Source organism: Trachinotus anak, unplaced genomic scaffold, assembly GCF_046630095.1.
Source record: "Trachinotus anak isolate AG129_WGS33_773 ecotype Australia unplaced genomic scaffold, CSIRO_AGI_Tana_v1 ptg000032l, whole genome shotgun sequence".
Lineage (NCBI taxonomy): Eukaryota > Metazoa > Chordata > Actinopteri > Carangiformes > Carangidae > Trachinotus > Trachinotus anak.
Window position 1 is genome coordinate 23,568,569 of NW_027273883.1, and position 27,547 is coordinate 23,596,115.

Here is a 27,547-nt window from a genome sequence, read left to right on the forward strand (position 1 = left end):
CTTCCTTCCTCTTCTTCTTCTTTTTCTCCTCCTCTACCCTCACCTCCCACCAGTGTTTCCCACCTGGGAGGGAAACCACATCTTCTCCACATATTCCTCAGTCAAGTCCTCTCTCCATTTACAAATGAGAGTGAGGTATGAGCGGGGATGGAGCGAGGGGGGGTGTAAGCAAAGAGAGACCGAAAATGAAAGAGATGGAGATAGGCGTGAGTGAATGAGTGTGTGAGGCTGAGAGAGCGAAAGAAAGAGATAAGGAAAATGGAGAAAAGCTTACTGGAATGAATGAAATTGGTGACAAAAGCGGGTGATAGGAAGTCAGGGTGTGTGTGTGTGTGTGTGTGTGTGTGTGTGTGCTGGGTATGCTATATGCACAAAGTGTGTGTGCATCTGTGCTTGTATGACGAAATAGTAATAGGCAGAGAAGGAGAGGAGATGTGCATTTCCCAGCATGCAGCTGGCGCTGCATTGCCCTCTGTGTTGCCCCCGGCCAACACCTGCCTCCAATCCGCTCCCTCCGCCCTCCTAGTGCCGGAGAGCAGCGGTGAACTCTGGGCCCCCTGACTAATGGAATGGGCCCTCGTTCCCAACCATTAGAGGATTGGTGTCCCTTTCGGCGCCCCTGGGTGCCCTACGGTACAGAAAAGGGAAAGGAAGGGGCCAGGGAGAAGATGGTGGCAGGTTGGCCTTTTTCCTTTTGCACACAAACACACACACGCATTCACACAGACACACACATACACACCTGGTCATAACATAACAGCCTAGAGTAATCCAGCCAGAGTAAGGCTTGACATAGCTTAGCATCTCACTGAGGCTATTTCTGAGAGGATATTAGAAATTCTGAATCGGGTGCAGCGCTATGAGGTTTCAAAGAAGGAGCTCTCTGAATGTGTACGACAGCGGCCCCGGCTGATCGTGAAGCATTTGTGTGATTTCATTTAGCCGGTAAATCCAGTGCTCTACCTCAATTACATCTGCTTTACTCGGATGGAAAACACACCTCGAGTGTACGGAGGGGAGGGGAGGGGAGGTGAGGGAGAGTGGAAGCATGGAGCGGATTGGGGATTGAATCTCTCGATGAGTTGATAGCACATCCGCAGACAGCGAGCCAAGCTGTGCCGCAGTAATGTTATGCTAATGATATGGTAATGATATGGTAATCTGCCGGCAGTATTCCACCTGACTGGGGAGAAGGGGAATCTGGGAGGCCTTTCACCATTGGTTGGAGACCAGGGACTTCCTGGTGTCAGAGTTCAAGACAAAAAGCCTGAACACACACACACACACACACACACACACACACACACATCCCCACACACACACACTCATGCAGCAGTGATCTCAGCTAAAATAAAAACAATGCAACACATAGACTTAATCTGGCTCTAATCGGATTTGCAAACTCTTAAGTAAGCAAGAAATAATACCTGTAAACAATGTGGTGTCATGTGATGCAACTTAAAACTAGGTCGGCTGTATTGTAAGTAAGGCTGCAAAGCTGAGACTTTTTTTTTAATCAGCATGTAACATCAACTTGCTGTGCTGTTGTTAGGTGGCGGCATAAAGTGACACAGAAAATCCTCTATTTTAGATCACAATCAGGTTGTTTTTCCTTCGTCCTGTGTGAAACCCTGCACCTGTACTGGCTGCATTTACCTGCCTAGTCAGGACAATTCTTTCTCTCTGGCTCAGTGATTACATTACACCACCACCACCACCACCACAGCCTTGGATGAAGATGAGACTCACCATTGTATGACACTAATCCACGTCAGAGCTTCCCGGCTGAACTGCTTTTGTCGTGTTTAAATCTTTATTTCGATTTTTGCAACATTTCACTGCATCTTATTCTAAGTGAGCTGATTTACCCTGTGATTTAAAAAGGCCAAACTGTGAGCCAACAAAGGTTAGAACAGAGACATACATGTGGACAGATCAACTCCATCTCTTTGACACCTGTAAAAATTACAGAGACTGACAGGAAAGGCTTCAGTATATCAGAGGCACCTGCAAAAAGCAGCTCCAATGCATCACAGTAAATCTGTCTGTGTAGCATAAAGACATCACCTTGGGTATTTTGCTTTGTTTTTCTTTGTATTTTACAGTTGCAAAATGGATATGTCAAGTCTACACAATGGAGAGACGCGATGACATTTTCCTGGATGCTGTACACTAAATCAAAGAGACCAACAATATGTTGAGTGCCAGCATGGAGACATTTGATTCCCATTCCTCTCATGCGGCATTACCACTGGAATGCCAGCAGACATCACAATCCTCCAAGCTGGCATTGGGCTTGTCAGACTTTTCATTCCACTTCAATGTTTTCAAAAAAAAAAAAAAAAAAAAAAAAAAACAGCAAACTGTGAAGCCCCAGCTTCTTCTTGATACGATATTTGCCGCGCACACGGTGCAAATCACAGCTGACACAATTAAAATAGGTTTAACTTAACAAAGGCGATTTAGTGTCAGTGACATTTAGCATCAGCCTCTGGCGACAGACAGGTAAAAGAAGCCAGTCAGCAGATTGGACCGGGGGGGGGGGGGGTCACTTCCAGCATATGCTTGACAACAGACAACTACAGGATCACACCACAGCATCCTATCACTGATTTCTAATCTGCTCCAGGACTGTTTCACCATTTCACCAATGTTAAACCAGAATATAAACTAACACCATAAACAAAACTACTGTTGTTGCAAGTGTGTATTTCATAGTGCTGTGTAAATGCATAATGCAGTGTGACATTATGGTTACAGTGTGTGCAGTGTCTCTCATTTGCTTTTGTTTTGGTCATTTCAAGTGATCACTGCATTGAGGGACTATCAGCGGTGTATGAAAGAGCAGAAAACAATGCAGGAAGAGGCAGAGGTGTTTATGTGCATACATGAGGGACAATGAGAGAGAGACGGGCAGAGAGGAAGACAGAGACGGGGGTGGACTGTCCAATACACTTCTGATAAAGGTCAAAGAGATGTTTTATTCATGATCCAGGCAGCAGCAGCAGAGGCAGCAGGGCCAAGGTTGAAATGAGCTTGCGTCCCCGTTCCCCAGAGCCAGCGCTGCACACAGCCTTCCACCAGGCCGGCAGACACTCCCACTAACTCTTATCAATAATGTCCAAACACACACGCACAGTCACACATCTCCAGTATCACTCATCAATAACTTCAAATCACTGTTTTTTTGGATCATCTGCCATGAGCAAAATCAATGGCTGAATACACATCTCCCAACTAAGTGTACTACTCTTTAAATTAATGAAGCGCAACTAAGATAGTATTTTCTCAGATTTCTCTCAACAACCATTTATATTCAGAACTATGAAAATTGAAAACATAATAGCTAAATTTCATGTTAAAATTCAAGAAATACACTATTTTAGTTTAATTTTTAAAATGCAGCTATGTAATGCATGTCTATGGATAACACTCATTGTATTTCAGGTCAAGCACTTACACTATCTGGATGCTTTACTATCTGAAATTTTCGCGATTGGTTGCTTACAACGTTTGTGATCAAATGGTACATTTTATCAAAAGGATCTGTGTTGATTAGTGAGTCTTTGCATTTGAAGAGAGGGAGATAAATAAGATTCATTTTAAAATTGCGAATTTAAACAGAGCACAGCAGGATTTAATGCCAATTCATAAGGGCGCTTACCTTTTAAATCTTTCTCACTGAGAATCTTTCATTTAAAAAAAAAAAAAAAAAAAAAGAATCAGAAGTTCATTTCAAAATCTCTTATACCCTCAAACCCCCTCTTTGAACTCACTCTTACAAAAAAGCAGAACCACTGTATTCCACCTAACCAACACCTGCTCCGAGCTCTTATTTTTTCGTGCAGCTGAGAACAGTTTTTTTGAGGGAGCTGACACACTTTCAGACTCAACAACCAAAGTAACCTTTAAAGTATTGATGTGGATAAATCGCATCTAGTCTTCTGACAAATGGAAAGATTTCAGTATGACAGATTAAAACTCAGGCAAATGGGTAAAGACCCCATCATCTCCGAAGACAATAAGCCGGAGCCTATTCCACATAGAGGAGTTTCTCACAGGCATGAACTAAGGTTGGCTAGGCAGAAGTGTCTGTATATGTGCATATGTGTGCCTTTTTGGGCGCATGCATGTCTTTTCATACCTGTGTGAGTGTGTGTGTGTCACTCTGTGTGGACGGCCCGCTCTGTGTATCTTTGATCAGATATGAAATATTCAGAAACGCTGCTGTAATTTGATGAAAGTCAGATATCCCTCAAATAGGAAATAGAAGTCAGCACTTTGGCAGCTCTCAAGAAGAAAAAAAAAAGCCAGATTCAGAAAATGTAAATTGCAGGCCCATAGGTGGCGGTAATAACAGGGGTTTTAAACGTGCACTGACCCGTTGTATGAACTCCAGTCCGTGCTGTTCGGCCAGAGTTCTGGCAGCTGTGATGCCTCCGTCCACCTGCACTGCATAGAAGACATTGCGGTTGGTCCCACGATGCCCCTCTGTGGTTACAAGTTTCCTCTGCAGCAGACAGCCAATCACCAGCACAACTGCACTGAACATGGAGCCTGTCAAAAAAAGGGATTTAGAGGAAAATGCCTGAATGGTTGGACATCAAATGGTTCAAAATAAATGTACAATACCTTTTACAAATGTATAAAATCATCTGTGTTTTAGAGCACTATGTCAGTGTTAGACCACATTGTTGCATCTCTAGTAATGTCTGTTTTTATGAGGAAAACAAGTGTGACCCTAACAAAAGCAAGCCATGAAACTGCATGACGTAGTGAAGCAAAGTGTGTCAGTCATGATGACTTTTGTCTGATGACAGTTTTGCTTGACAAATGTGAAAAAAACCCCAAACCCAAAGATTTTCAGTTTACTATAATATATGATGAAGAAAAGAATCAAATGTTCATATTTAAGAGGCTGGAACAACATAATATTTGTTTTTGAATGAATTAATCAACAAATGATTTCAGTTCCACATATCAGATATAATTTTCCTTTTGTGAACTGATGCGCAAAAGCATTAGTATCCCTCTGGATATTCTCACTCTCCACTGGTTCTTTATAATACAGTCTAAAAACTGATATTATAAATATCTATTAGAAAAAAAAAAACAAACACCTACGATTTTAAATATTGTAACTCCAACACTCCAAATGCCATCGAACTACACAAATGAGTTTATAGCGTGTGGGATTCAACATCTCAGCAGAGTATTGAACATTGGCAATTGTGAAACAATTTGCCCACAGCCACCTCCTCTGTACTTTTGCATGAAATCCACAGTGGCTGCCACCTACAGCATGTGAACCACCCACCTGTAGCCACAGAGAGTGAAACGTCCAGGAGAAATCTTTCACCCAGTGCGATGAAAGCTAGAACTCTGGCATCGGGGGCCCCAAGCGAGACAACACACTCTCTCCAGTTCCCAACCCACACGTTTAATCTCCTGGCCTTGATGCAAATGCTTCTGAGAGCATAAAAACAGCAGCACACTCACTGTGTGAACTAACTTCCCTCTTTAAGCAAAACAGGAACTTTATCAGTTTGTCTCTATGCCTGCCTTTTACTGTGAACAATGATGGAACAAAAAGTTGTCACCTCACTCTTCTCAGTATCTTCTCCACAAGAGAAACCCCCTGTGCACTATGGGAAGAATGCAGCATTAAAGCATGTTAATTGCTGAAACTCCCACTCCTTTCCCCGGATTATGCCAGCCTTTATTGTTGATGCATCAAGTTAGTGTGTTTGTTTTTTTATATATATTAGTTTATATTAGATGTAATGTAATATAGCAATCATATAAGGTGTTGAGCAAGTGTTTATCGCCCATACACAAAGCAGTTAGAGATGTTACTATTAGTCAATCAACAGGAAATTGATGCAACTATTTTGATAATCAATGTTATTTAAATAATTAAGTGAGTAATTGTGTGGTTTAAAGTTTCTTAAATGTGAATGTTTGCTGTTTTTCTTGTTTCTATTGGTTGAACCAAACATAGAGGTTGAATATGTAGTAATACATCTTTTACTATTTTCTTATACTTTATAAATGATGTCTTTCATTGTGAAAATAACTAACACATTAATCAATAAAGAAAAGAATCATTAGTTTCAGCCCTAATCAGTTTTAATGTGCAGCATCTGTTGTCGGCAGCCTTTGTGCTTTCTGGATCTATTTGGGCCATTTTATTCCCAAAATACACCCACTAACGCACTCTACAGTAAAAGCCCAAACCAGAAGATTAAGATCTCTCTCTCTCAATATATAATTCTGTTTGTATGTTTATCTGACTTCTCGTCAAAAGCAAAGTGTCTCCTCCTGCAGCATTTTTCCTCCAAACAACAAACACTGCAGCGGACCACTGTTTAAAGTCTGAGGCATCATTCAGCTCCAATCTCCCAAGCCACTGATTGAAATCAATAACTTCACTTGGGGCTCGAGCCCCAGTCAATCCCACTGAGGTGCAGGGCCGGCAGCGGACACCCCAGCCAGAGAGGAGCGGGCCGCAGGCAGAGACAAAGTAGACAGGGAGAGAGGGACGGAGAAAGAGAGAGCACATGAGACTGGAGTACAGGAGAGCCACATTGAACAGTGTCAGGGCCTCGGGGCCTACTGGGACACTGATAAAGTACCTGGACATTTTTATAGACAAACTACTTATTTCTGTCCTCATATCGCTTGGGAAGACTGATAACTTTATATTCCTCTCAGGCAGAGGAATGAAAAGAGGGGGGCCCTTTCAGGAGTTTAATTGATCAAACTGTAGCCACAAGGGTTTTTTTCTAGAGATAAAGGGGACTAGCACTCTCCCCTGTACAATACAGAGATCTTTTAGAAAGCAGACCCAATGAAAAAAGAGAATGTAACTCATTATGCAAAGTCATTAAAGGCCTCTGACTATACTCTTTAAAGAGGGGGAGTTAATGGTGGAATTGTATCGTACAGGATTTCCAGAGGTCAAACTACCAGTCACAGGATAACACTATTTTACAATGTCCAGATTATTACTCCAGCCAAAGTTATAGATGGCTGTTCTGAGGTCAAGCTTAAACACCATTCATCTTTCAAATGTCTAACAACAATAAAATACCATTTTATTACTGCTAATGGGGTATTTTGAAAGAGCATGGGGGCCACGTGTACATTTGAGCAAGTATCGACAATAAAATACAACAAACCCTAAATTTATAGTTTCACCATGGCAGGGAATTTGTGTTGTGTCACCTATCATGATAATAGACACAGTAAAAACAAAAATCATAACACAATAAAAAATAATATCAATATGCTCCCCTCAGATCATCAGTTGCAAAAGTACAAAGTTACTACTGTTTACTACTGAGCTAGTAAGCAGATTTTGTTATCTTCAGACAGAGCTAGGCTCGCTGTTTGCTCCTGTTTCCAGTCTTATCCACCTGAAATGTCAAAGTCCTCCTTTAACAAAAGCTTTCCTGCACACAGCAGCATTATAGAAGAGGATCTCATGATCTGTGCTGGTAACTTACAGCTTTTGTAGCTGTTCTAACTCCAGCCAGTGTGTTTTTTGTTTGTAAAAGCCAGGTTACAAGGCTGAGATGTATGCAATGCTTTTGTATCCTTGAGCAAGGCAATGAAAGCCCTACGAGCAGCTGTTCTGTAGCTGACGATAACCACTAACCTTGTTGTGGGTTACACGTAAGAGGCAAAAGAAAAGCTAATTCTACCACAGTTAAAGCCCCTATATACCTTTGGTACGCAGACACAGGTGTTTTCAGTTATTTAGACTGATTGGACTTCCTCTTATGGCTGCATGAATATGTAGAGACTGCGTTTGACTGACATTTAACAGACTCTGCTGTTAGCTTTGTCACACCTATTCGGGCAGGGAAATTAACACCTTTTTTTTGCATCCATGAAGTTTGGTGACCTCAATAAGTGGGCCCTTTTCACAACAGACATTTTGAAGTGTTACAGAGGGAAAAGAATGGAGACACAAATCTGGCAAAAGAATATAAAATAAGACGACTAATTAATAATACTATTAGTTAAAGAGTAAAACTGGAAAAAAAGCTTTATACTTTTTCCTTTACCTTCAATCAGGAAGTAAAATAAACCACACTAGCACTAGCCTAGCTGGTGCAGTTTTATCAACAAGGACAGCTGTAGCTAGGTTGCTAGCTGAAGGGTTGATGCTGAGTGTGGTGAGCTAGTGTTTTCAGCTAAGCTAACTAGCCACCCAGTCCTGTTGCTTGTGTTAAAGTATAAATCTTTATATTTCTTTTTGAATGCTTCAATAATTTATCAAACAACATTATTTGTTGAAGTATTCATTTAGATTTTTCACTTTTCTGATAACCTCTTACTGCCTTTTGTGAATTTCTGAGCTGCACAGAAACCACAGGCACAACTAACGTTATTAACATGTGGTACACTCCACTGCGGTGCGCCAGGCCCTGCTGGTTGACTGGCATTAGTTGTACTAGTTACACCTGTGCCTTTTATACTTCCTCCAAGTCAAAATGTCTAATGAGAAAACGACCTGTCCTCAGCATAGCTCCCCCCAGCTACAACCTGCCTAAAAGCTAACCAGGCAGAAATGGGAGACACTTGAGTGTTTGTGTATTGCCCTGGCTATTAAGGTACTTCATTTTACAGTGGGGCCAAATTTCAAGAGATGTTGCTTGTGCACTAGTCTGTAAGTAGGTATCCACATGTTGGCTGCAATACTCTCTCCTTTACACACAATCTACATCATCACCAGCCTCAGAAAGCTGCAAGTAATCCCAGCACCAGGTTATTACCTTAACATGGGTAAAAGTCAGGTTCCCAGTCATAAAATTATCGATCCTGTCTTGAACTATGGTTGAACAGACATGGAAATCCATCTGGTCCTGTGTGTCAAGCCTGCAAAGGAGGCTCCATGTGAGGGGGAGGGGAGGGGAGGGGAGGGGAGGGGGGGGGGGGTGAAGCAGGTTGAAATCACTCCCTCCATGTACTACAGTGCCCAGAAAGGATTGAATGGGTTTGTAGCGTCGGAACAGGAAAAAAACAAAACAAAAAAAAAACATTTACCTTTCTCATCCAGACGACAGAGCCTTCAAACAGACGAGCTGCCTCCTGTTGAGAGCAGTGCAGGAGGTCGATGCATCGCCAAGAAAAAAATTCTCCCGACGCGTCCATTTTTATTGTCTCCACTGACTCCTGGTAGTAAAACGTGCAAATTAGAGCATGCAAAACACCGCATCTGCCGTGCATCTCCTCACCGGACAAGTCAAACGTGCAGAAATAACGATTTGTAAGTCGACAAAATGAGCACATCCACAGCGTGTGGCGGAAGGGGGGATTTTGTAAAGATGTGAGAATGCATTAGAATGCAAGAAATGGTGTGATGGCGAGAGGGACTGTTGGGAGAGACAGATCTGCATATGGAAATTAGGGTTAGCGTGGATAAAACTCTACTAAAACCGCCGCATTACTTTGTATTCACTTGTGCGGAGTCCCTGCAGTGAGACCGAGGGGGACAAGTCACTTTGTCACAGCCCACAGAGAAGACATGACATGGAACAGGTGCTCAGTGTGTTATTATTATTATTATAATTCAGACATATTTAGCAGCATTCTTTACGTATGTTTCTACCTGTATTTATTTCTGTCTTTGGTTTAAATATATTTCAACTTTAACTCTTCATGTGTCTAAAAAGCCTAAATGGACATTTTTGGCTCATTTAAATTACTTGTAGTTTCATGACAGTTGTCAATGTGAAGCAAAGTAGCTAGGAAGCAGGAAATTTGCTTTTATACAATCCTCTCGAGAAATAAAGACACTGTCGTTTCTGTCTAGTAAGACATAACTAGACAGAAACGCCCAGTACAACAACACACCACACGGAGAACTAACGCAACGGAGGAAGTCGGGAACAGTGAGACCTCTTGCTCTGTGTGGATTGGTGCGACACGGCCACGCCCACTGTGAAACTTCCGACCAATCAGCGGATGTGGCCGGTGTGCGCATGCGTGCGGTGAACGCGCGGGAGCGACTGAAAACCCAAACAACGGCGTGATGACAGCTGTGTAATCTCATATTTTGATTCAGTTTTACGGAATATAGCACCTGAGGAGGCCAAAATACAAGGTTTGTCGATGTTACAGTAACATTTGTGTTTCTGGGGCGGTGTTGTGTTTTGTTTCCGAGTTGTTTACCGCTATTTCAGTTTACTAACGCCAACTGCATCAGCGTAAGCAGATATTACGACTAGAAATTTTGCTAACCGTCATTAGAAACAAGCCATGATGTCGCGATATAAATACGCAAACACGACTGGTGGGGAATTAGCTAACATTTTATAATTTACTTCCATGTCCTTCAAGCTGCATTATAGAGTACATAAACTTTAGCGAGCTATTTACATGATCTAATGTTGATATTTGAGCTAGCTAGCGTTACACCATTTGTCAGATTTTGAAGGTTAGTTTCAGTGAAGACATAAAGTATCCCAGACAGCTGTTAGCTGAGTAATGCTGTTTGACTTAAACACAATGAATTCACTTGCCTGTTATTCTGTATATTGTATCGTGTCTATGCTGTGTAGAAATATTGAACATATAGACAGCGGTATATTCGAAATTTGACATATTGCATTGAATAGACTCACCAAGCATTTTATGAGTAGAACACCTTCCTCATTTAGTCATTTAGTCATTTAGCAGAAGCTTTTATCCAAAGCGACTTACAGAAAGGGGAACAATCAAGGTTAAGTGCGATAAGAAGTGTTAGCGCAGCAATAAGTGCTAGTGGCGATTCTTTAAGTGTAGATTTGTCATGTAGTGCTAGGAGAGAAGGTGCTCTCTGAAGAGCTGGGTCTTCAGGAGTCTTTTCCTAATACTGGGTAAGGTCTCCCTTTGCTCTCAAAACAGTCTGTTCTTCGTGGCATTCACTCCACAAGATGTTGGAACCATTCCTTTGAGATTCTGGTCCTTGTTGACATGATTACATCACATCACATTCATGCTGTGAATCTCATTCTTTCACATCCCAAAGGTGCAGGATTCAGATCTGGCACTGAACTCATTAGCATGTTCATGAAACCAGTTTGAGACGGCCTTTGCTCTGTGACATGGTGTAGCCATTAGAAGATTGAGGCCATGAGGATGCCCATGGTCAGCAACAATACTCAGACAGAATGTGACATTCAAGCAGTGATTGATTGGTGTTAAGGGGCCCAAAGTGTGCCAAGAAAATATTCCCCACATCATTACACCACCACCACCAGCCTGGATTGTTGACACCAAGGCAGGCAAGGCACAAATTCTGACCCCACCATCTGCGAGACTCATCAGACAAGGCTACGTTTTTTCACTCTTCAGCTGTCAAGTGATGGCGAGCCTGTGTCTACTATAGCCTCGGATTTCTGTTCTTGACTGACAGGAGTGGAACCTGACGTGGTCCTCTGCTGTTGTAGCCCATCCTCCTCAAGGTTCAACGTGTTCTGCATTCTGATGTGCTTTTCTGCTCACCACAGTTGTAAAAAGTGGTTATCTGAGTTACCATAGCCTTTCTGTCACCTCCTCTAACCTCTCTCATCAACAAGGCTTTTCTGTCTGCAAAACGCCTGGATCTTTACTCTCTGACTAAACTCCAGGGATTGTTGCGCATGATAATCCCAGGAGATCAGCAGTTTCAGAGATACTCAGACCAGTCTGTCCAGCACCAACAGTCATTTTCCCCATTCTTATGTTTGACATCATTTGCATGATTTTATGAATTGCTCTACTGCCACTTGACTGGCTGATTTCTTAACTGCATGAAAATGCAAGTGTACAGGTGAGAAGTGATATAAATGAGAAGTATTTAGTCTAACCTCACTGATATAAAATGGGATGTACAAAATGATAGGTACACCTGCTCATATAACACAATACAATAAACACTACATTCAGCCTCCAAAATGACAATAAAGTTCCTCCACAAACTGAACATTGTAACAATCATGATGAAAGGATTTACTGCAGGACTGTTGTGTTCAACTGCTTTATTTTAGCTGGGTGTACCTAATAACCTGCCAAATTAGTGCAGATCTGTTTCATGTCACTGATTTGTGTAACAATCTTGTAATTGCTCAGCACAGTGTTTCTTGTCATTAAAGGTGATACTGATTCTGCATGGACAACATGGCAGATGACTTCAGCCAATCCCTCACGCCACCAGTTTCCCCCTTTGCAGCAGACAGCCTATGTGAGCTGACTCAAGCCCAGCCACCTTGCTTCTGCTGCTCTGAAACAAAGGACGACCCCACTGGAGCACTCGCCACAGAAGGATACACTGCTAGAGGCTCACTGAAACGGTATAGTCACTGTCAATTCACTGTAATCACAAGAAAACATATTTCCCCCACTTGGAGGTCAGCACTGCTGTTGTTTTTCAAAAGTCAGTTTGTGATTCTATAGTAAAGTAAATAAAGTCTTAACTGATGTCAACACATCCTCTCTATAGGTTGCTGTTGCATCTTGACCCAGCCCCTGCAGACTACGAGACAGACACAGTGGAGATTTTTGGCTTTCCCTGGGTAACAGAGACAGCACTGGTAGAATCTACGAAGGTGCTCTTTGGTCTGTTCAGGTAAGCCAAGGTGCAAAACAGACCTCAGTCAAGTTTGCTTTCAAAGTAAAAACATTTTTGAAAGTGAGTTTATGTTGCTGCTGAAAGTCCTTTTCCACAGCAGCAAGAACTTAGTAAGCTAATTTGTGTTTAAACAACTGTCCACCATAGTCAGACACATACATGTCAGTGGTCTTACTTGCTCTCCTCTGCTCTTGACTTCAGACAAAAGATTTACAGGTTGGAGACTTTGGTGCAGTCCAGCTCACATGACTTTGGTAAGCTTGTACATATATGTTTGTAACTCATGGTTCAGCTAATAATCAGGGTAGTGTATTTCATATGAGCATTTTGTTCACAGGTTGTAGTTGTAGTTTTAAATATTAGGTACGAACAGCACACAGTAGATGCATATAAGGTGAAAAGTATGACTGATATGCAGCAGCAAGCCAGAGCATGTGTTAAGCCCACCACTTGGGGACTGGGAGCATGTCTCCAGTAAACTGTTTCAATGAGTGAAGATTAGCATTGAGAGATAGTCGGGGTTAATGCTAGTGTTTGAGTCATGTCTGATATCTCATACAGTGGGTTTGTTTTACATAAGAATTATGAATACTGCCCACAAGCTCTGTCATGTGTTTTAGGTCAAGCAAGTAACCTCCACTATGAAGCAGAAGACCTCAGACAACAGTGTGTTTCATTTCTTCAGTTTGTCAAAGTCTTCTTACACAGGTATTTGTTTGTATTTAATGTCAACACTGGCACCACTTATTAAAATTCTTTTAACTACATCGTATGGTAATATCATGTGTTCAGCTGCTTTTACAGCATTTGTTTGATTATTTGGACATGCATGTCCTTTTGTATCTGTTCAGATATCTGGAACCTCCCAGCTCTCTGAATGCATGTCCATCCCATCCCTATGAGGAACTGGAAGCTCAGCTCCCCTCTGCTCTTCTGGAGGAGCTGTTTGGCATCACCCTCCTGATAGGACGACTCAAAGACCTGCCTGCCAACGTTCAGAGCGCCTTCACTATGCAGAATCAGGGAAAGGTACGACTGAAAATTGATTGGCCTGCATAAATCTTGCTCTAGTGCCTGCACTCACTGACTTTATTGTGTGTGTATGTAAAGCATGTGTTATGTAAGCATCAGGTTCTACTGTAAAGGACATAGAGCTTGGAAACAGGTGCAACAAAAGTGCAAATGGCATGACTGTAATTAAGCTTCACAGAGCAAAGGAAATAATATAATAACTGTTATGAGGAATGACTCATATGACCAGAGATCTTTTTCATAGCCCTTAACTCAGGGTGTCCACCACCCTGATGTTTTTTTTTGCTATTGACATAGAACTTAGTACTCCTAGCATTCCTCCACAGATTTTTCCTCCGTCTTGGCATTTGTTACACCTTCATCTCGACATCCACTGGTCAGTCTTGGAGATCCTTCACCTGCTGGGTCATAAGATGCAAGGTAAGTGTCAGGTCTTTGCACCAGAATACTCTATACAGCAAACTAAAACTGAAGACACTGAAATGTGAGATGTGGCTTGTGTGTAGCATAGGATCATGCTTTTTGTAATTTTACCTGTTCATGTCTCCAGGCCAGGTGGTGTACGCCCACCAGTTTGTGAACCTGACAGGAGAGAATCTGACTGATGCCAGTCTGTTTGAAGAACACCTGTGCAGTCTGCTGTGTGACCTTACTGGTCTGGCCATAGGCAAATACAGCAAGGTGGGTGGCTGGCCAGAAATCATTACATCTTACTGCTGAGATGCAGCAGTAGTATTTCTGGCTTGTTTGTAACTGAAAGTATAACTGTGAGTCTGATGTAATTTATACTTTTAATACCCAATTAACAGAAACTACATATAGCAAACATGTACCAAACATATTTAAGTGAAGAATAGAGCTTCATTTGAAAGCTTACTGTGTTAAATTGATCCTGTTGATTTCTAGGTAAGGCCTACAGAGGCTCTGAGCAGCCATCACTACCTTTGCTCCTGCACCAAAGAGCTGTGGGTCCTACTCATGCACCTTCTGGAATACAGGAATAAAGTGTTGCACACACAGGTAATACAAAAACACTCACATTCACAGTCCCACAATAAAATCAGACTTTGTCCATACTAAATTAACCAACAAATGTTGCCCATTATCTTTTCAGACTTTCTGGAGCTACATGAACTTGTTGCTGAGGCCTCTGGTTTCAGGGAAGCCTACAGCAGAACAGTTCAGTGGCCTCCCCACTCATTGTAAAGACCCTCTGGGATTCACATGGTGGCTGGTTACTCATTTAGCAATGTTAGGCCAGTATAGTCGGAATGGTACGATCCAGAATGAGGTAAGAGACTGAGAATCACAATATTGTTACCTGCAGATGTTACACTGCATAAAACCTGGGCAATATAAGAGTGTATCACAACTGTGGAGTACTGAGAGATGTATTCTTGATAGGGAAGTTTGGGAATGAATTGTGAAGGAATTGTTTTAAATATTTGAATATGCACTTGATTAACTTAAGCATGTGCATCTGACCACAAAGTGTAATATATTTATATATATAAATTGAAATTTGTCTGTTGAACCCTAGCATTAACCCTTCCATAGAAAATGTTGTTTTAATTTGATTCAACCGGTAGAAGAAACTTAGTTTTACCCATAATGTAATAATACAGATCTACTTCATCTAAGTCATCCAGGTTGTGAAAGACAAAACTGAATTCTCCACTTGAGTGAAATTGTAGTTTTGAAAACATTTTTGCCTCTCATCAGAGGTTTCTTCAGTTCATTCTGGAGAAGTCATTTTGTCTTAACACTTACATAACACACAGTGCCAAAACTAGATACAATAGCAGAGATAGAAAAGTTTTTAGGAATAAGTCTGAGACTGATGGTGACAGTAACTGTGCATTAGAGAACACTGACATTTTACACATTTGCCCACATTGATGCTTTAATTAGAGTATGTTTAATAACTCTTGATATGTGTTTGTTATTTTTTTTTTCAAAATACATACTAATTTTATCCCACAGAAACATCTGGGCGATAACTGGGCTTTTGTGGAAGTGTTGCTCAAGTTAACATGTAATCCCAAGGTAAGCACTGCTTCCATTTAAACTAACCTTTCAAATTAATTGTTTTTTATACATTTGTAGTAGTCATAAAGTAAATTGTGTGTTTGTGCATGTAATAACAGGGAGGTCTAGCAGAGGAGCAAGTTAGGATGCATGTCCACTGCTGTTTCAGTCTCTGTCTGCTGTGGGAACCAAGCACCAGCGCTGTCTCTACTCTTTGGGACTACTACAGCAAGAATCTGGTGAGATTAAGCCTCTAGAGGAAACAAGGAAATAAATGCTGTCTTCATTTTATTGTATAAATAATAAATTGATAAAAGATGCACAAACTTGTTCCCTCATTTTAAGCATATATCCTACAATCATATATAGTCTTTAGTGTTCTACTTTTGTTTTGTTGCTGTCATTCTGATAGCTTTACTTTATGTAAGGAAGTAACAGGTTATTGCTTATCTCTGATCTTTAGAATGCAATTATGAGTTGCATCATATTTGTTGCTTTTTTCATTTACAACACACTTACAATTCTTTTTGATGTTGTTGAAAAGGTTGCTGTAATTATTCATGCAGCATATTTTCCTTTAGGTTATTACCGAGGCTTGTTAGGCAGTTACATTATCTTCTTTCCCTCTGCTTCAGAGTGCCTCATTCACTGTGCCCTGGCTCGGGATGTCTAGCCTGGGCACTTTGTGCAAGACGCCTCTGGCTCTGTTGGAGCAGGCCCGCAGCTGCTGCTCCCCCTCTCCCCTCCATTCTCCAGGACACGCCCAGCTTTACCGCTCAGCCAACTCCTTCCACATCTTCCTTCGAGTGTTGGCCCTGTGCCTTGCCCAGGACAGGGCTGGTGGAGTCCCACAGAGACAGATCAAAGGAAGGTAAGGCTGGAGAGACGTCTGGAAGGCTTTGTAGTTCTTGCTCCTTCACTTTCACTTCCACCATGAAAAGTAGGTCTCATGACCAGCTAGTCAACTCAACTCCATGTAGGTTTTTGGAGGGAGAATGGAGGCTCTGAGAAACGATTACTAATCAGATCTAGGCTTTGTAGGATTCCTCATTCCCGTTGATCTCCTAATGTGTGATGTGTTTGAATTTGTGTGTGTATGTGTGTAGGTGCATACTTGCATGAATACACAAACAACATGTGTGTTTGCACACTATCATGCTTTTCAGTCTTGTTTGTGTGGGTGCCAGGTGCCCTGCAGTCTCCCAGTGCATCTTTGATATTTACTCAGGCCCCCCAGTGGAGCAGGTGTCTCAGGAGTCAACCACCTGCTCTTCAGCACAGACCAGAGCCAAGGAGCCTCCTACTGATGCGCGCACACACACACACACACACACACACACACAGCGTGTGCACCTGCTCCCTAGAGAAGTGGTTTCAGAGTGTGTGAGGCCATTAGATGGAGTGAGAGTGTGTGTCTTTGTGATGGAAAGTTAGAAAAAAGAGAGGAAAGATCACAAGCTGATGTGTACATCAGAACCGAGCACTGGACCATCCTATATCCCAGGCCGGCTGGGCGCCAGAGAGTGGCAGCCGCAGATAAATCTGCCTAATGACTTCCCTCTGTCTGGAATGTGCTCAGTAGCACTGCAGACATGAGGGCTAATTAGCTAACGAGCGTGGCGGTTAATTCGCCTTAACGAAGCTGTGTTGGTTTCCAACACGGATAGAGAGGGGAGCTTGGGTGGTGGGGAGTCGGAGGGGTGTGGGTGGTAGGCAGTCTGGCAAGAGGCAGGCTGGGCTGGGACGGGTCCAGGTTCCCCCCTCCACCAAAACTATCACCACTGCCTCCTCCCCCTCAGGAGGCGTGAGGCGTGCCGACTGTATCGCTACAACGTTTGGGCAGTGTTCCCACTCCTGGCCGGGCGCTGCGGGACACCCGCGACGACCGCATTAATGGGATCGACTGTGAGCATGTTGATCTCCAACGCAGGGAGTTAGGAGCATCTGCTCGCCTCCAGAAAAAAAAGCTGTCCGGAATAAACAAACAGACAGACAGGTTGGGAGAACACAGAAAATCCCCACTGCTGCCTCCCAGTGCGCTGCTTATATCCCTGTTACATATTACCCATTCATCTATTTAAATCTCCCTCCCCTCACACTCTGACTGCATGCTTGGCCACCTCCTCCTTGTACAGTCCTCTGCGGGTGTAACTAAGCTGATTTCAGTGTTAACCTGGTCTTTCTCAATTCCTCTCTCATTTTCTCCACGCCTTTATATCAGTCATACTTCTTACAGAGAGTTTGTCTTGGGATGCTCACTGTTTGTGTTTTGACCCAAACAGCAGCTCTCCTCACCTGTGTGGGCTGCATCTGTGTTTGGGAGGTGGGATGGAAAAGAGGGGGGGGCTTGGGGGGCCCAGCCTTCTGTGTTTCCCTGCCAGGCGAACAAGCAGCAAGCTGAATGAGTGGCAATGCATGTGTGTGTTTGGTTTTATTGATCTCTCTCTGGTGTTGCAGTAAATTGGTTTGGCTGTAGAGAGAGGGACCAAGCGCCTACTGCTGTGTGTCTGAGTGTCTCTGACATTTAACATGATCTTTAAAGGCATTTCTCCACAGTGCCCGCAGGATCTAACAGCGTGCTGGGTGGTTCTCTATTCTTCCTCCCTCTCTTGCATTTTCTTTCTCTCTCAGCCCCACACACACACACACACACACACACTGGACACACATTGGCTGGGCAGCCTAGCCTCTCCCCTGGAGCTGAGAGGGTGATGGAGGCAGGTGGTGGAGTGCATGGTGGGGGTAGAAAGTTCAGTTAGTCAGTATTTAAAGTAAGGGGTTTCAGAAGAACAAATCACCTCTGACTAGTTGGCCTGTAGAAGTAAAGAAATACTCTGAAATATGATTCAAAAAAATTATTTAACCATTATCTTGCTTCAGATTAAGTGATATTGTAAACAGCAGACACTGCCTGACCTCTTCCTCCTTTAGCTAACCATCTCTTGTGCCATGTTGTTTTTTCTTCCTTCAATTTTCTCTATTTTTCCAGGATTTACTCCAAGTTCTCTTCGAAGAAGATGCAGGAGCTGTCAGAGGCAGGCCTCAATAACTTCCTGCTGCTGTTTCTGGTGGTGGCCCGGCAGGTAGAGCTGGAGGATGTGGCCAGCAGGGCCTGTGAGTTGCTAGGCTTCCTGCCCTCTAACTGCCTCCCTGGGCACCGCACCCTTGTCTGGAGGGGACAGCTATCACTGCTTTTGTTGTTCCAGGTAGGTTTGTTTTTTGTTTTTTGATTCTCACAAAATGTATGCTTCCATTAGTTCACGTTTTTTAACATTATATGAATTGTTGCAGGAGCGGGGTCTGGACGTTGGTGCTCAGGCTAGCTGGCTTGCTTCCTCCTTTAATGAGACAGCCAAAGAGTTCTACAATAAGACCACGGAAGTCTCTCGCAGACTTGCCCTCTGGGGGCCACTTGGCTCCTATCTTGATGGTGTGTCTGAGGTGTTTGAGACAAGCACCAGTCTCAGCCTATCGGAGGAAAAGCTGCTAAATGAAGGGTTCGATTGGTTGCTGCCTGCCTGCCGCCAGTCAGAGCTGAATTCTGCCCTGGGCTTTCTGCAGATTGTCCTCGCCCAGCTCAGGTGAGGCAACTGGTGTAAATACTCATCAGCTCCCAGGTATCTCATGTTTGTCCTCAGTTTCTCTTTTTTTTTTCTTGCACTGATAGCTGCTCCCTAACAGATAGTAGACACATTCAGACAAGGCCAAGCTAAGCTTTCATTAAAATCTGATAAGTGGCCACAGCAGAGGAGAGTGATTTCTTCGATTCGTCCCAACCCAGTTCAGAGTTCACTCACTTCTCATACTGACAATAGGTGGATTGTGCTGTCAGTAGGAATGAGTGTCTGTAAAGACCTTATGTTGTGTTGAGGCCCCTGTTAGTCTCAGGAGGCCGGGTGGCCTCCAGGTCACCCTCACCAGGTGCTGCAAAAGCCCTGAGTAGAGTTACAGGCCCAAGAGACCCTCCATGGACCCTCCTGTGGTCATGGGGACAGCGGTAGGGCTGTGGGCCCGCTCAGACACTATGGTCAGCAGGGCGTCAGGACGGGTTCAGTCGTAGGACACAGGTGTTCGTTACATGAACGACCCCAGCAGAGGGTCAGAGAGCTGCAGCTGAAACAGTGTCTGTTTATGTGGGGAAGCAGAGGTGGGAACAGAGGTGACAGCAGATAGAAGTCAGGTGAGACTGTAAGTTTATGAAGTGAGAAATTATGTGTGATCTTTTAGTGCACAGTAGATGCATCCGAGTTAAATCTTTAGTTGAAGAGCTGAGCGTCACTTTGCTTGCCAGCCTTTAATTTTACAATAACCCTTTGCTTTCCAATGAACCATAGTAATAGCAAGCAGTGCGCTTTGGATAAGCGTCAATGCACAGATGCTTTTGCCTGCCCAGCAGATGTTATGTACATCACCTAACCTAATTTACTATGCTGTTTTTGTATGTTTTGCTACTGTTGTTGGTCAGTTGGGGCTGGGCAGATATGACACTGATGCCGATGAGAGCAAGAGAGAGAACCAAAACAGTGAAGCTGTGGGTCAATAAACCAAAACAATAAGAAAGACACTAAAAAGCTCCATAATGCTGGAGGAAGCTGAAGAGTCGTGTGATTATTATCTACGTTCATCACTGCAACACATTTCACATTATACATATTGATGTCATCCATTGTAAAATGTGAAAATATTGAGTAGACTACCGTACCTTTAAATTATGTCATCAAATATTATTAAAGATGTGTACAAACCTTAGCAAGTATTCAATGCCAAATGTAGCTGATGTGTTGCAATACTGCAGGCAATGTACCAACAAAGTATTGAAGTTCAGCCTTACTGAGTACATATCCCTAGTATCACTGCATTTCTAAATATGCATGTTATTTCTTAAATTGTTTTTATGCCTCGAGATATACACTGTGTTCATGTGGAGTGTTAATAAGTACTGAAACTTATACCGCCACCACCACTTAATACTTACACTACTTACAAAAGGTTAATAAATGAGCTGAAACACTAGAATAAGGACATTGCAAAGTTAAGTGTTACCAAGCCCTCTCACTGTTTCATGTAGGTGTATGATTGCTTTAATTCTCCAGTGTACACATTCCACCTTCTCCACACTGCACACACAAACCTACACAACTGCCCACACACCGAAATTGAAACACTAACCCATGTGTGCTTCTCTTATTTCAATGCCCGGCTCCCATATCACGGTATCTGGTTAGCTCTGCTAATTCCCAAACTTCCCATCTCAGATCTTGGGGTTGGAGGGCACACATTTGCACATTAATGGCCAAGGAGAGAGAAGAAGAGAACTCCCAGAGGCCCTCTGTGTTATTGCCCGGACCACACTGACCCATTTAACCAAATAAAAAAATACCATGCTCTCGCTTTCCAATCCGTCCCGCCAAATTAAACATAATTCTTCAGCCTGGCAATTCTCGGTATCTCTTTGTGATTAATGCCTTTTCTGTGACACAATTAATGGGTAATTATGTAGCCTGGCAAATTTAGCCTGTGCATCATTATGTCTATTAAGAGCCGTGTGGAATCTGCACACATTAAGAGAATTATTCTGCCAATGGCTGAGGCAGTGGAGGGTCCGAACATTCACTCTTGATAGCCATCGCCATGGTGCTGAGGCAAGAAGCCAGTCCCAGGCATAATTCCTCAGTTTGATTCCTTCCCATGACCCTCTGCTGTGGGAGGGTGTGGGTGGCACTGGTTGATGAGGTGAGCTGGCACTGGGATACCCTGTTGGATCTGTTTTTGGTACAAACAATTAATCCCCATCTCCTTGGCTTCATAAAATCCAAGCCTCCCTGTGAAGCATTTTCCTTTGTGAGCATTAGGACATTTTACTGGATGTTGAGCCTTTATTTTCAAAGTCAAGGTCTGTCTGTCATTATTAGGATGCTATATTTTTATTTAATTTGTCTCTATGTTGGATGAAGCTGGGGGAAGGGTTAAACAGGGTCCCTAATGGTGTGTTGGTGTTGACTGTGTGTGTGTGTGTGTGTGTGTGTGTGTGTGTGTGTACACATTGTAAGAAGCCGCAGTGAGGAGGATTAAGTGGGGTCTCTGACGATGTCTTGTACAATGAGGGTTGATGGGTGTGAAAGGCCCATTCTGCAGTAGTAACGAGGCTAATGAATTCAGACTCTAATCGATTGTCTCAGCTCTCTCTGGATTAGATGCAACCTTGCTGGAAGCGAAGGCACCGTTGAGGTGTGTGTATGTGTGTGTACCATAGTAGCAGACTAGAGTGTGTGGTTGAGGATGGGATTGAAGGGGGGGTTTGCTAGTTCCTCTATTCTTTCTCACTCTCCCAGCACACCTCAAACCCCACACCCCCATCCGGCGAATGAGGGGGACAGGAGGATCATCTCCAGTCTAAATGAGATTACAGCTCCTTCAGCTGCTTATCTGGGCTAATGCCAGCCACTGTGGGGCTGCTGTAGCGGCTGGGGCCAGGGCCAGGGATGAGCCAGAAGAGCCAAAGTATAGTCTGTCTACATGGGATCAGCATTAGGCTCCACTCTATAGCTATAATATCCTCCTCTCCTTCCCCACCTCCACTCCCATCCAACGCTGCTCCACACTGCAGCGCACCACCGCACCAGTAATCCCCCAGGAGAGAGGAGAGGGAAAACACATGAAGAAGTAGTGAAAGAGAGAAACGGGAGAGCAAAAGGATTTGAGAAAGTAGAGGGTAGAGCTGGGGGGTGTGAGCGCTGTACACAAGAGGGGGCACTGTGTTTGGATTTTGCATCGGTTAGATTTGTTTATCTGCTTTCTCCGTGTGTGTGTCTGTGTGTGTGTGTCTATGTCCTTCCAGGCGGGTCCATCAGCGCAGTGTCCAGTCTGTACCCACCTTGGCCTGGGCTCCTGCTACCACCAGTGTGGTGAAAGAGCGCCACCTAGCGGTAGCAGCAGCACTGTGGGCACACTTCTTCCCCTTCCTGCGCAGCCTACGCCTCTCACAGACCCCTCCAGCACAGCTGGCAGATGCTGCTGCAGGTCAGTAACGCCAAGTGGGAGGAAGGAGAACGCTGGAAAAGACAGGGTGGAGGAGAGCAGAAAGAGTTTTGGACAATAGTTCAACTAAAATGGATTTGTTTCAGCTGATATTGAGTTTGATTCAGGAAAACACAGGAGAGAAAAGCGTTAAGACAAAAAAAGACACATGCTTTGTGTTCTTCACTTTCATCATTCATGTATCAACTTTCTAGTAATTCACCAAAAAATGAACTAATTTAATCTTCCTCAGGATTCACCCTGCTAGCCTTTGATCTGCCCAGCTCTGCCCCCCAGGACCTGCAGTCCAACCCAGTCCAGTCCATCATGCAATGCTTTGGCTGGGACGACATGGTTCACCCACTTCTGGTGACTCGATACCTTCCCCACCTGCTCCAAAACAGGTACAGTTACCCTTTTTGGATCTGCCTCTTGTGGCTCTTTCTCAATCTCAAAGCATTTTAACTCATCACTCTTGATGGAAAAGATGCTCTGTTCCTGTCAGCTATCAAGCTTCAGCATAATGCACAGCACTTGACAAAATAGTTTTTGTCCTATAGGTATATTGGGAGATACAATTAATGAATTAGACAGCAAGTGTCCTTGTTATTACAAAAATAGGTTTTAATTAAGAAATTGCACCCATGTCTCTAAACAGAATACGAAACACAGTGTATCTTCAAAATTTCACTCAAGGGTACCAAACGATGTGATTGTTTCAACCTCTGAGGTCCTCTTTGACCGTGCCAAGTGATATTAAGGTGCTACACCTGGATATGAAGGCAGAACAAGTACTTGTATTTATTGTGTTGAAGTCCCAGCCTGCCAAGCCTCCTTTCTCCACACTTTGAGCTGTTACCAATATGTGATTTATAAAATGAGGTGATGGTTTCGTTCATGTGAGAATTTAATTAAATTACCACACCTTAGATAGAAATGTTCCCCTCCCCCTATCCTTCCAGACTCATCATTAAAAACTGTAAGTCAAGTCAGAAGAAATCTGAGGGGGAGAGGCATTTATGTGCTTAGAGACAAGTGAATTTCAGTGTTTATGTATTTTTTTGACTTGGCATTGGAAATAAAATCTGACTTGGATGAAGTGAATTTTAACACACAGTATATGGCTCATTTTATCTTCCTTCTTTATGTTTACATTCATCCTTCTGTTTGAACACTGTGTTTTTCTTTGTTTATCAGGGACTTGCCACTCACATATTGAATGTTTCATAACATATGTAGAAACACATGTTTATCAACAGTTCACACCAGTAAACCCATCAGTTGTTTGGAGCTACATGTTGTATTTGTTTTTTTTTTCAGTGAGCTGGTGTCCTCACTGAGCAGTGATTTTGGTGTCGTTGCATCGGGTTCAGCACAAAGCCTGTCAGTTAGGGCCTGGTTCAGATGTGTTCTACAGCAGCACCTTCACAAGAACCCAGATGGGTCTGACAGCAGAACAGGTAATACAGTTGAATATATGGTAACTCTTAATCCTATAATATCAAATAATTTTGCTAATGAATCACTTCATCTGATCCTAACTGTTTTGAAAAACTTTTGTAGTTGGATTTATGCATTTCATGGCCATACCTCTAAACCAGACTGGAGTTGCAGGGTTTCTAAGGCTGCTCCCTAAATGCAAATCCTTAAGATGCACGACCCCAACTCTGCTCTGAGTTAAACATATTTTCTAAATGTCTATTATTGTATGGTAAATGCTTAGATTTACCTATTAAGAGATATAAAACGCATCGTTATTTGAATAGAGAGTGCTTGTGCCTGTGTTCTTCCAGGTCGTGCTGTGGAGGAGCAGTTGTGTGAACTGACCAGGCTTGTGCTGAGGCTTCCTGAAGTGGACAGTCTTCTGCAGAGAGCTGGCCTCCAGCCCACAGCCAGCAGGCTCGAGTCCACTTCAGCCCTGGAGGTGTTTATAAAGGTAGCACATGCTCACAGCTGAGATATATACACACACATATAAATATATATATATATATATATATATATATATATTGTGCATTCTGAAATTTTACAGTGAGCACTGGATTTACAGGGACAAGAGATACTCAGGCTGTGAGAGACCAGCTACACCTTAGCTGACAACAGGCCTTTGTGCCACTGCGATGTACCATTTCCTTGGTTTGTGTGTATAACACAAAATGTATTCGGCATATCTAAGTAGAATTCATCCCTGTCCCTTTACATAAGTGTGCACTATATGTGACATATGCTTAGCATATTATTGTCATATCTGGTCTTTGCTACGGCAGCCTGAATATACATGCAAATGTTTCCATGAATTTCTCTTCTTATCTGTGCTCTCGTGGTGACAGGCTGTAGGCCATGTGTACAGTGGACTGCAGGTTCTGTCTGAGCGTTCAGCCATGGTGACCAGAGCCTTGGACTATATTGGAGACATCCTGAAACACATTAAACCGTCTCTGGTCAGCAAGAACCAAGAGGGACTGCAGCTGGCCTACTGGGCTGTTGGTAAGTGTAAAGCTGATACACCTCAAACACAATTTACAATACACTAATCTTCTGGAGTTCTTTGTTTCTTAGTTACACACAGGAGTAAAGAATTATTACAGTTATGTGTATCTCTGTATGATTGTCTCTGCTCTCTGTCATCTAGGCTGCATAGTGAAGCACTGGAGCCCCCTGCTGGCCACATCGAAAGCCCAGCAGCTGCTGTTCCGTATTGTGGATGGGCTGCTGCTTCCCCACCACCTCACACAGCAGGACAAAGCTCTCAGGGACAGCCTGCCACTGTATCTACAGGTTGGGACACAAATATACTGTACACTGGGAGAACTGAAACCCTAATCAAAACCCTTTTATCACTCACCTGTCTGTAATTTGCTCAGATGTCTCCATGTTTTAATTTATTCTCCTGCAGGGTCTGTCAGTGGCTTCCAGTGTGTCTCAGTCTCAGGGTGCCCACCTGAAGCAGCAGCTCCGCTCTGTTACCCGCAGATATCTGGACCATTTCCTTCCTGCCTCACCTTCCATGGGCATCATTGCCAACCACCCAGTGCTTCTGGGTGCCTGCGAGGCCAACTCACTCACCCAGGGGGCAGCGCTGAGGAGGACCATCCTCGAGGTGCTTTGGTACGTCTCTAGAACTGGAATGTCACTTCACCCCAAACACGTGGCTTTGACATGAATTTCCCATCCACATTGTGTTTTGACTTTTCAGAGAAACTGAAATAGAAAAACAAACCAAGCAGGATGGATGTAAATTAAAAAGACAAATGTCCACTTTTATTTGTTTACGAATATATTTCTTAAACTCTGCAAATCATCTTCAGAACTTACAGTTATTAGAAAAGCCCCTCTCTGATTTTACAGCGAGAGCTTCCTACAGTTCAAAGGTCATGCCCCTCCACCTCGCCTGGCGTCGGTCCTGATGTTCTTGTTGGAGCTTCTGAGACGAAACAGTGACTCTGACCCCGCCCTCCTCACTTTGCCCCTCCCCTCTCTGCTGCGTTGTGTGATGCTGGTCAACGACCCACAGGGTAACAAATGTTACACAAAACAGACACAAACAGTCTGAAAATCATAAAGTGAAGTTCTTCCACTTTTTGTGTGAGTCCTTTGGGAATCATTGTCTACCTGTGAAAGAAACTAATTAAGTGCTTTGAAAGAGTTTAGCTAACTGTGGATTATCACTAGCATGGTGCCAGCCCAGTTTTTAGGGGGAGGATCTGTATATGTCCTGATACACAAGTCGTTGGTTCCAGCCAATCCTGAAAGGCATCATGTTGTAGTGAAGGACCATTGTTCAGTAAATAACCTGACGTTATCTTTGACATGGTGATGACTTGTCTTTCTCAGATCGCCTGTATGTTTGTATGTATGACTGCAGTTTTAATTAACCAAAGCAAATGTCTAAGACCTTTTTTCCTCATAGTTCTTCTGCATTTTTTTTTACAACTTTTCTTTAATATCAGCTCAATAAATCATACTGCTTATCATTGAGATACATATTAACATTAATATGTAGAGTTTTCATCAGTGCTCACTTGTTATTATTCTGTGGGAAATTATACAGAAAAAAACATATTTAGATAATTGAGTTTGTGTTAATAATGATTACTAAGGGCCTGTCTAATGATATTACTATGTTTATTTTCTGTGCAGTAAGGAAGACAAGCACAGATGCTTTACAGCTTGTGGTGGAGCGATGTGCTGCTGCATCTACAGAGGGACCATGTGAGCAGATGATCACTGTCTTACGGTAACTGACGATCATGTCTAGCAATAAATATCTGCACCTGTATGCGTTGTTGTTCACAGGAAGCAAAGACTGTGATGTAGGCACTGCAAACAGAGTAAAACTATCTATTTCACATTCAAGCCTATTCTATCCTTCACTGTTTGTGTCATCCTGACACTCGTAGGTCATTTGTGGAGGAGAATGAAGGAGTCTACGACAGGCAGGTATACGCTGTGCTGGAGACTGTGGCTGTTTTAGATCCCGCTGTGGTCCAAGCTCTCATCCCCAACCTGTCTCTCAGTCTGAGAAACACTGAGCACAAGAGAGGATTGGGCAAGAACATCGCCTTGAGGTGAGAGAGTGCATGAATCATATCCTGGAGGTATTACAGAATACAACTATTTTTAAGTTGTCTAGACAATAAACCAGTTTTCTGTACTGAACTAGAAATGTTCAGTAGTTGTATACTTTTCTGAATGTGTCCACTCATGTGACTGCTCCATCTCTCCGTGTAACAGGAGCGCATATAGGAAGTTGCTGTGCCTCCTTGGGGAGAGTGGGCAGGCTGAACTCACCACTTTGGAAGTGGACTGAAAAGTAAAAAAAAAAAAAGAAAGAAAGAAAAGAAAAAGGACCAGCTCCAGGACCTGGCA

The 27,547-nt window shown here is 43.1% G+C and overlaps 2 protein-coding genes across 2 annotated transcripts in view; one reads left to right on the forward strand and one right to left on the reverse strand.

Annotated features, from left to right (window-relative positions):
* The window catches only part of LOC139612671 (furin-like protease kpc-1), a 180,786-nt gene extending 171,884 nt beyond the window's left edge, over positions 1 to 8,902 (reverse strand). Inside the window, exons 1-2 of the mRNA XM_071468476.1 lie at positions 8,784 to 8,902; positions 4,382 to 4,557 (exon numbers count right to left, since the gene is read on the reverse strand). Coding sequence (XP_071324577.1) covers positions 4,382 to 4,552 — 171 coding nt within the window. The 5' untranslated portion in view covers positions 4,553 to 4,557; positions 8,784 to 8,902. The remainder of the gene's footprint in view (positions 1 to 4,381; positions 4,558 to 8,783) is intronic.
* Positions 8,903 to 8,980: 78 nt separating this feature from the next.
* On the forward strand, positions 8,981 to 27,525 carry mms22l (MMS22-like, DNA repair protein). The gene is made up of 26 exons (XM_071468467.1): positions 8,981 to 10,114; positions 12,126 to 12,323; positions 12,473 to 12,598; positions 12,803 to 12,855; positions 13,222 to 13,309; positions 13,453 to 13,630; positions 13,960 to 14,053; positions 14,184 to 14,314; positions 14,540 to 14,653; positions 14,748 to 14,924; positions 15,617 to 15,679; positions 15,781 to 15,900; positions 16,297 to 16,532; positions 18,651 to 18,867; positions 18,953 to 19,242; positions 22,500 to 22,681; positions 22,932 to 23,082; positions 23,999 to 24,138; positions 24,472 to 24,614; positions 25,009 to 25,165; positions 25,311 to 25,456; positions 25,575 to 25,786; positions 26,027 to 26,193; positions 26,819 to 26,915; positions 27,079 to 27,246; positions 27,413 to 27,525. The coding sequence occupies exons 2-26, from the start codon at positions 12,142 to 12,144 to the stop codon at positions 27,486 to 27,488; spliced, it is 3,708 nt and encodes a 1,235-aa protein (XP_071324568.1). The 5' UTR covers positions 8,981 to 10,114; positions 12,126 to 12,141; the 3' UTR covers positions 27,489 to 27,525.
* The last annotated feature ends 22 nt before the right edge of the window (positions 27,526 to 27,547 follow it).

Bases quoted from the DNA above. Each gene is read 5' to 3' on its own strand.
- mms22l (XM_071468467.1), top strand. From the start codon at position 12,142: ATGGACAACATGGCAGATGACTTCAGCCAATCCCTCACGCCACCAGTT. The intron at 12,324-12,472 runs GTATAGTCACTG...TCCTCTCTATAG, and splicing joins GCTAGAGGCTCACTGAAACG to GTTGCTGTTGCATCTTGACC. The intron at 14,315-14,539 runs GTGGGTGGCTGG...GTTGATTTCTAG, and splicing joins CCATAGGCAAATACAGCAAG to GTAAGGCCTACAGAGGCTCT.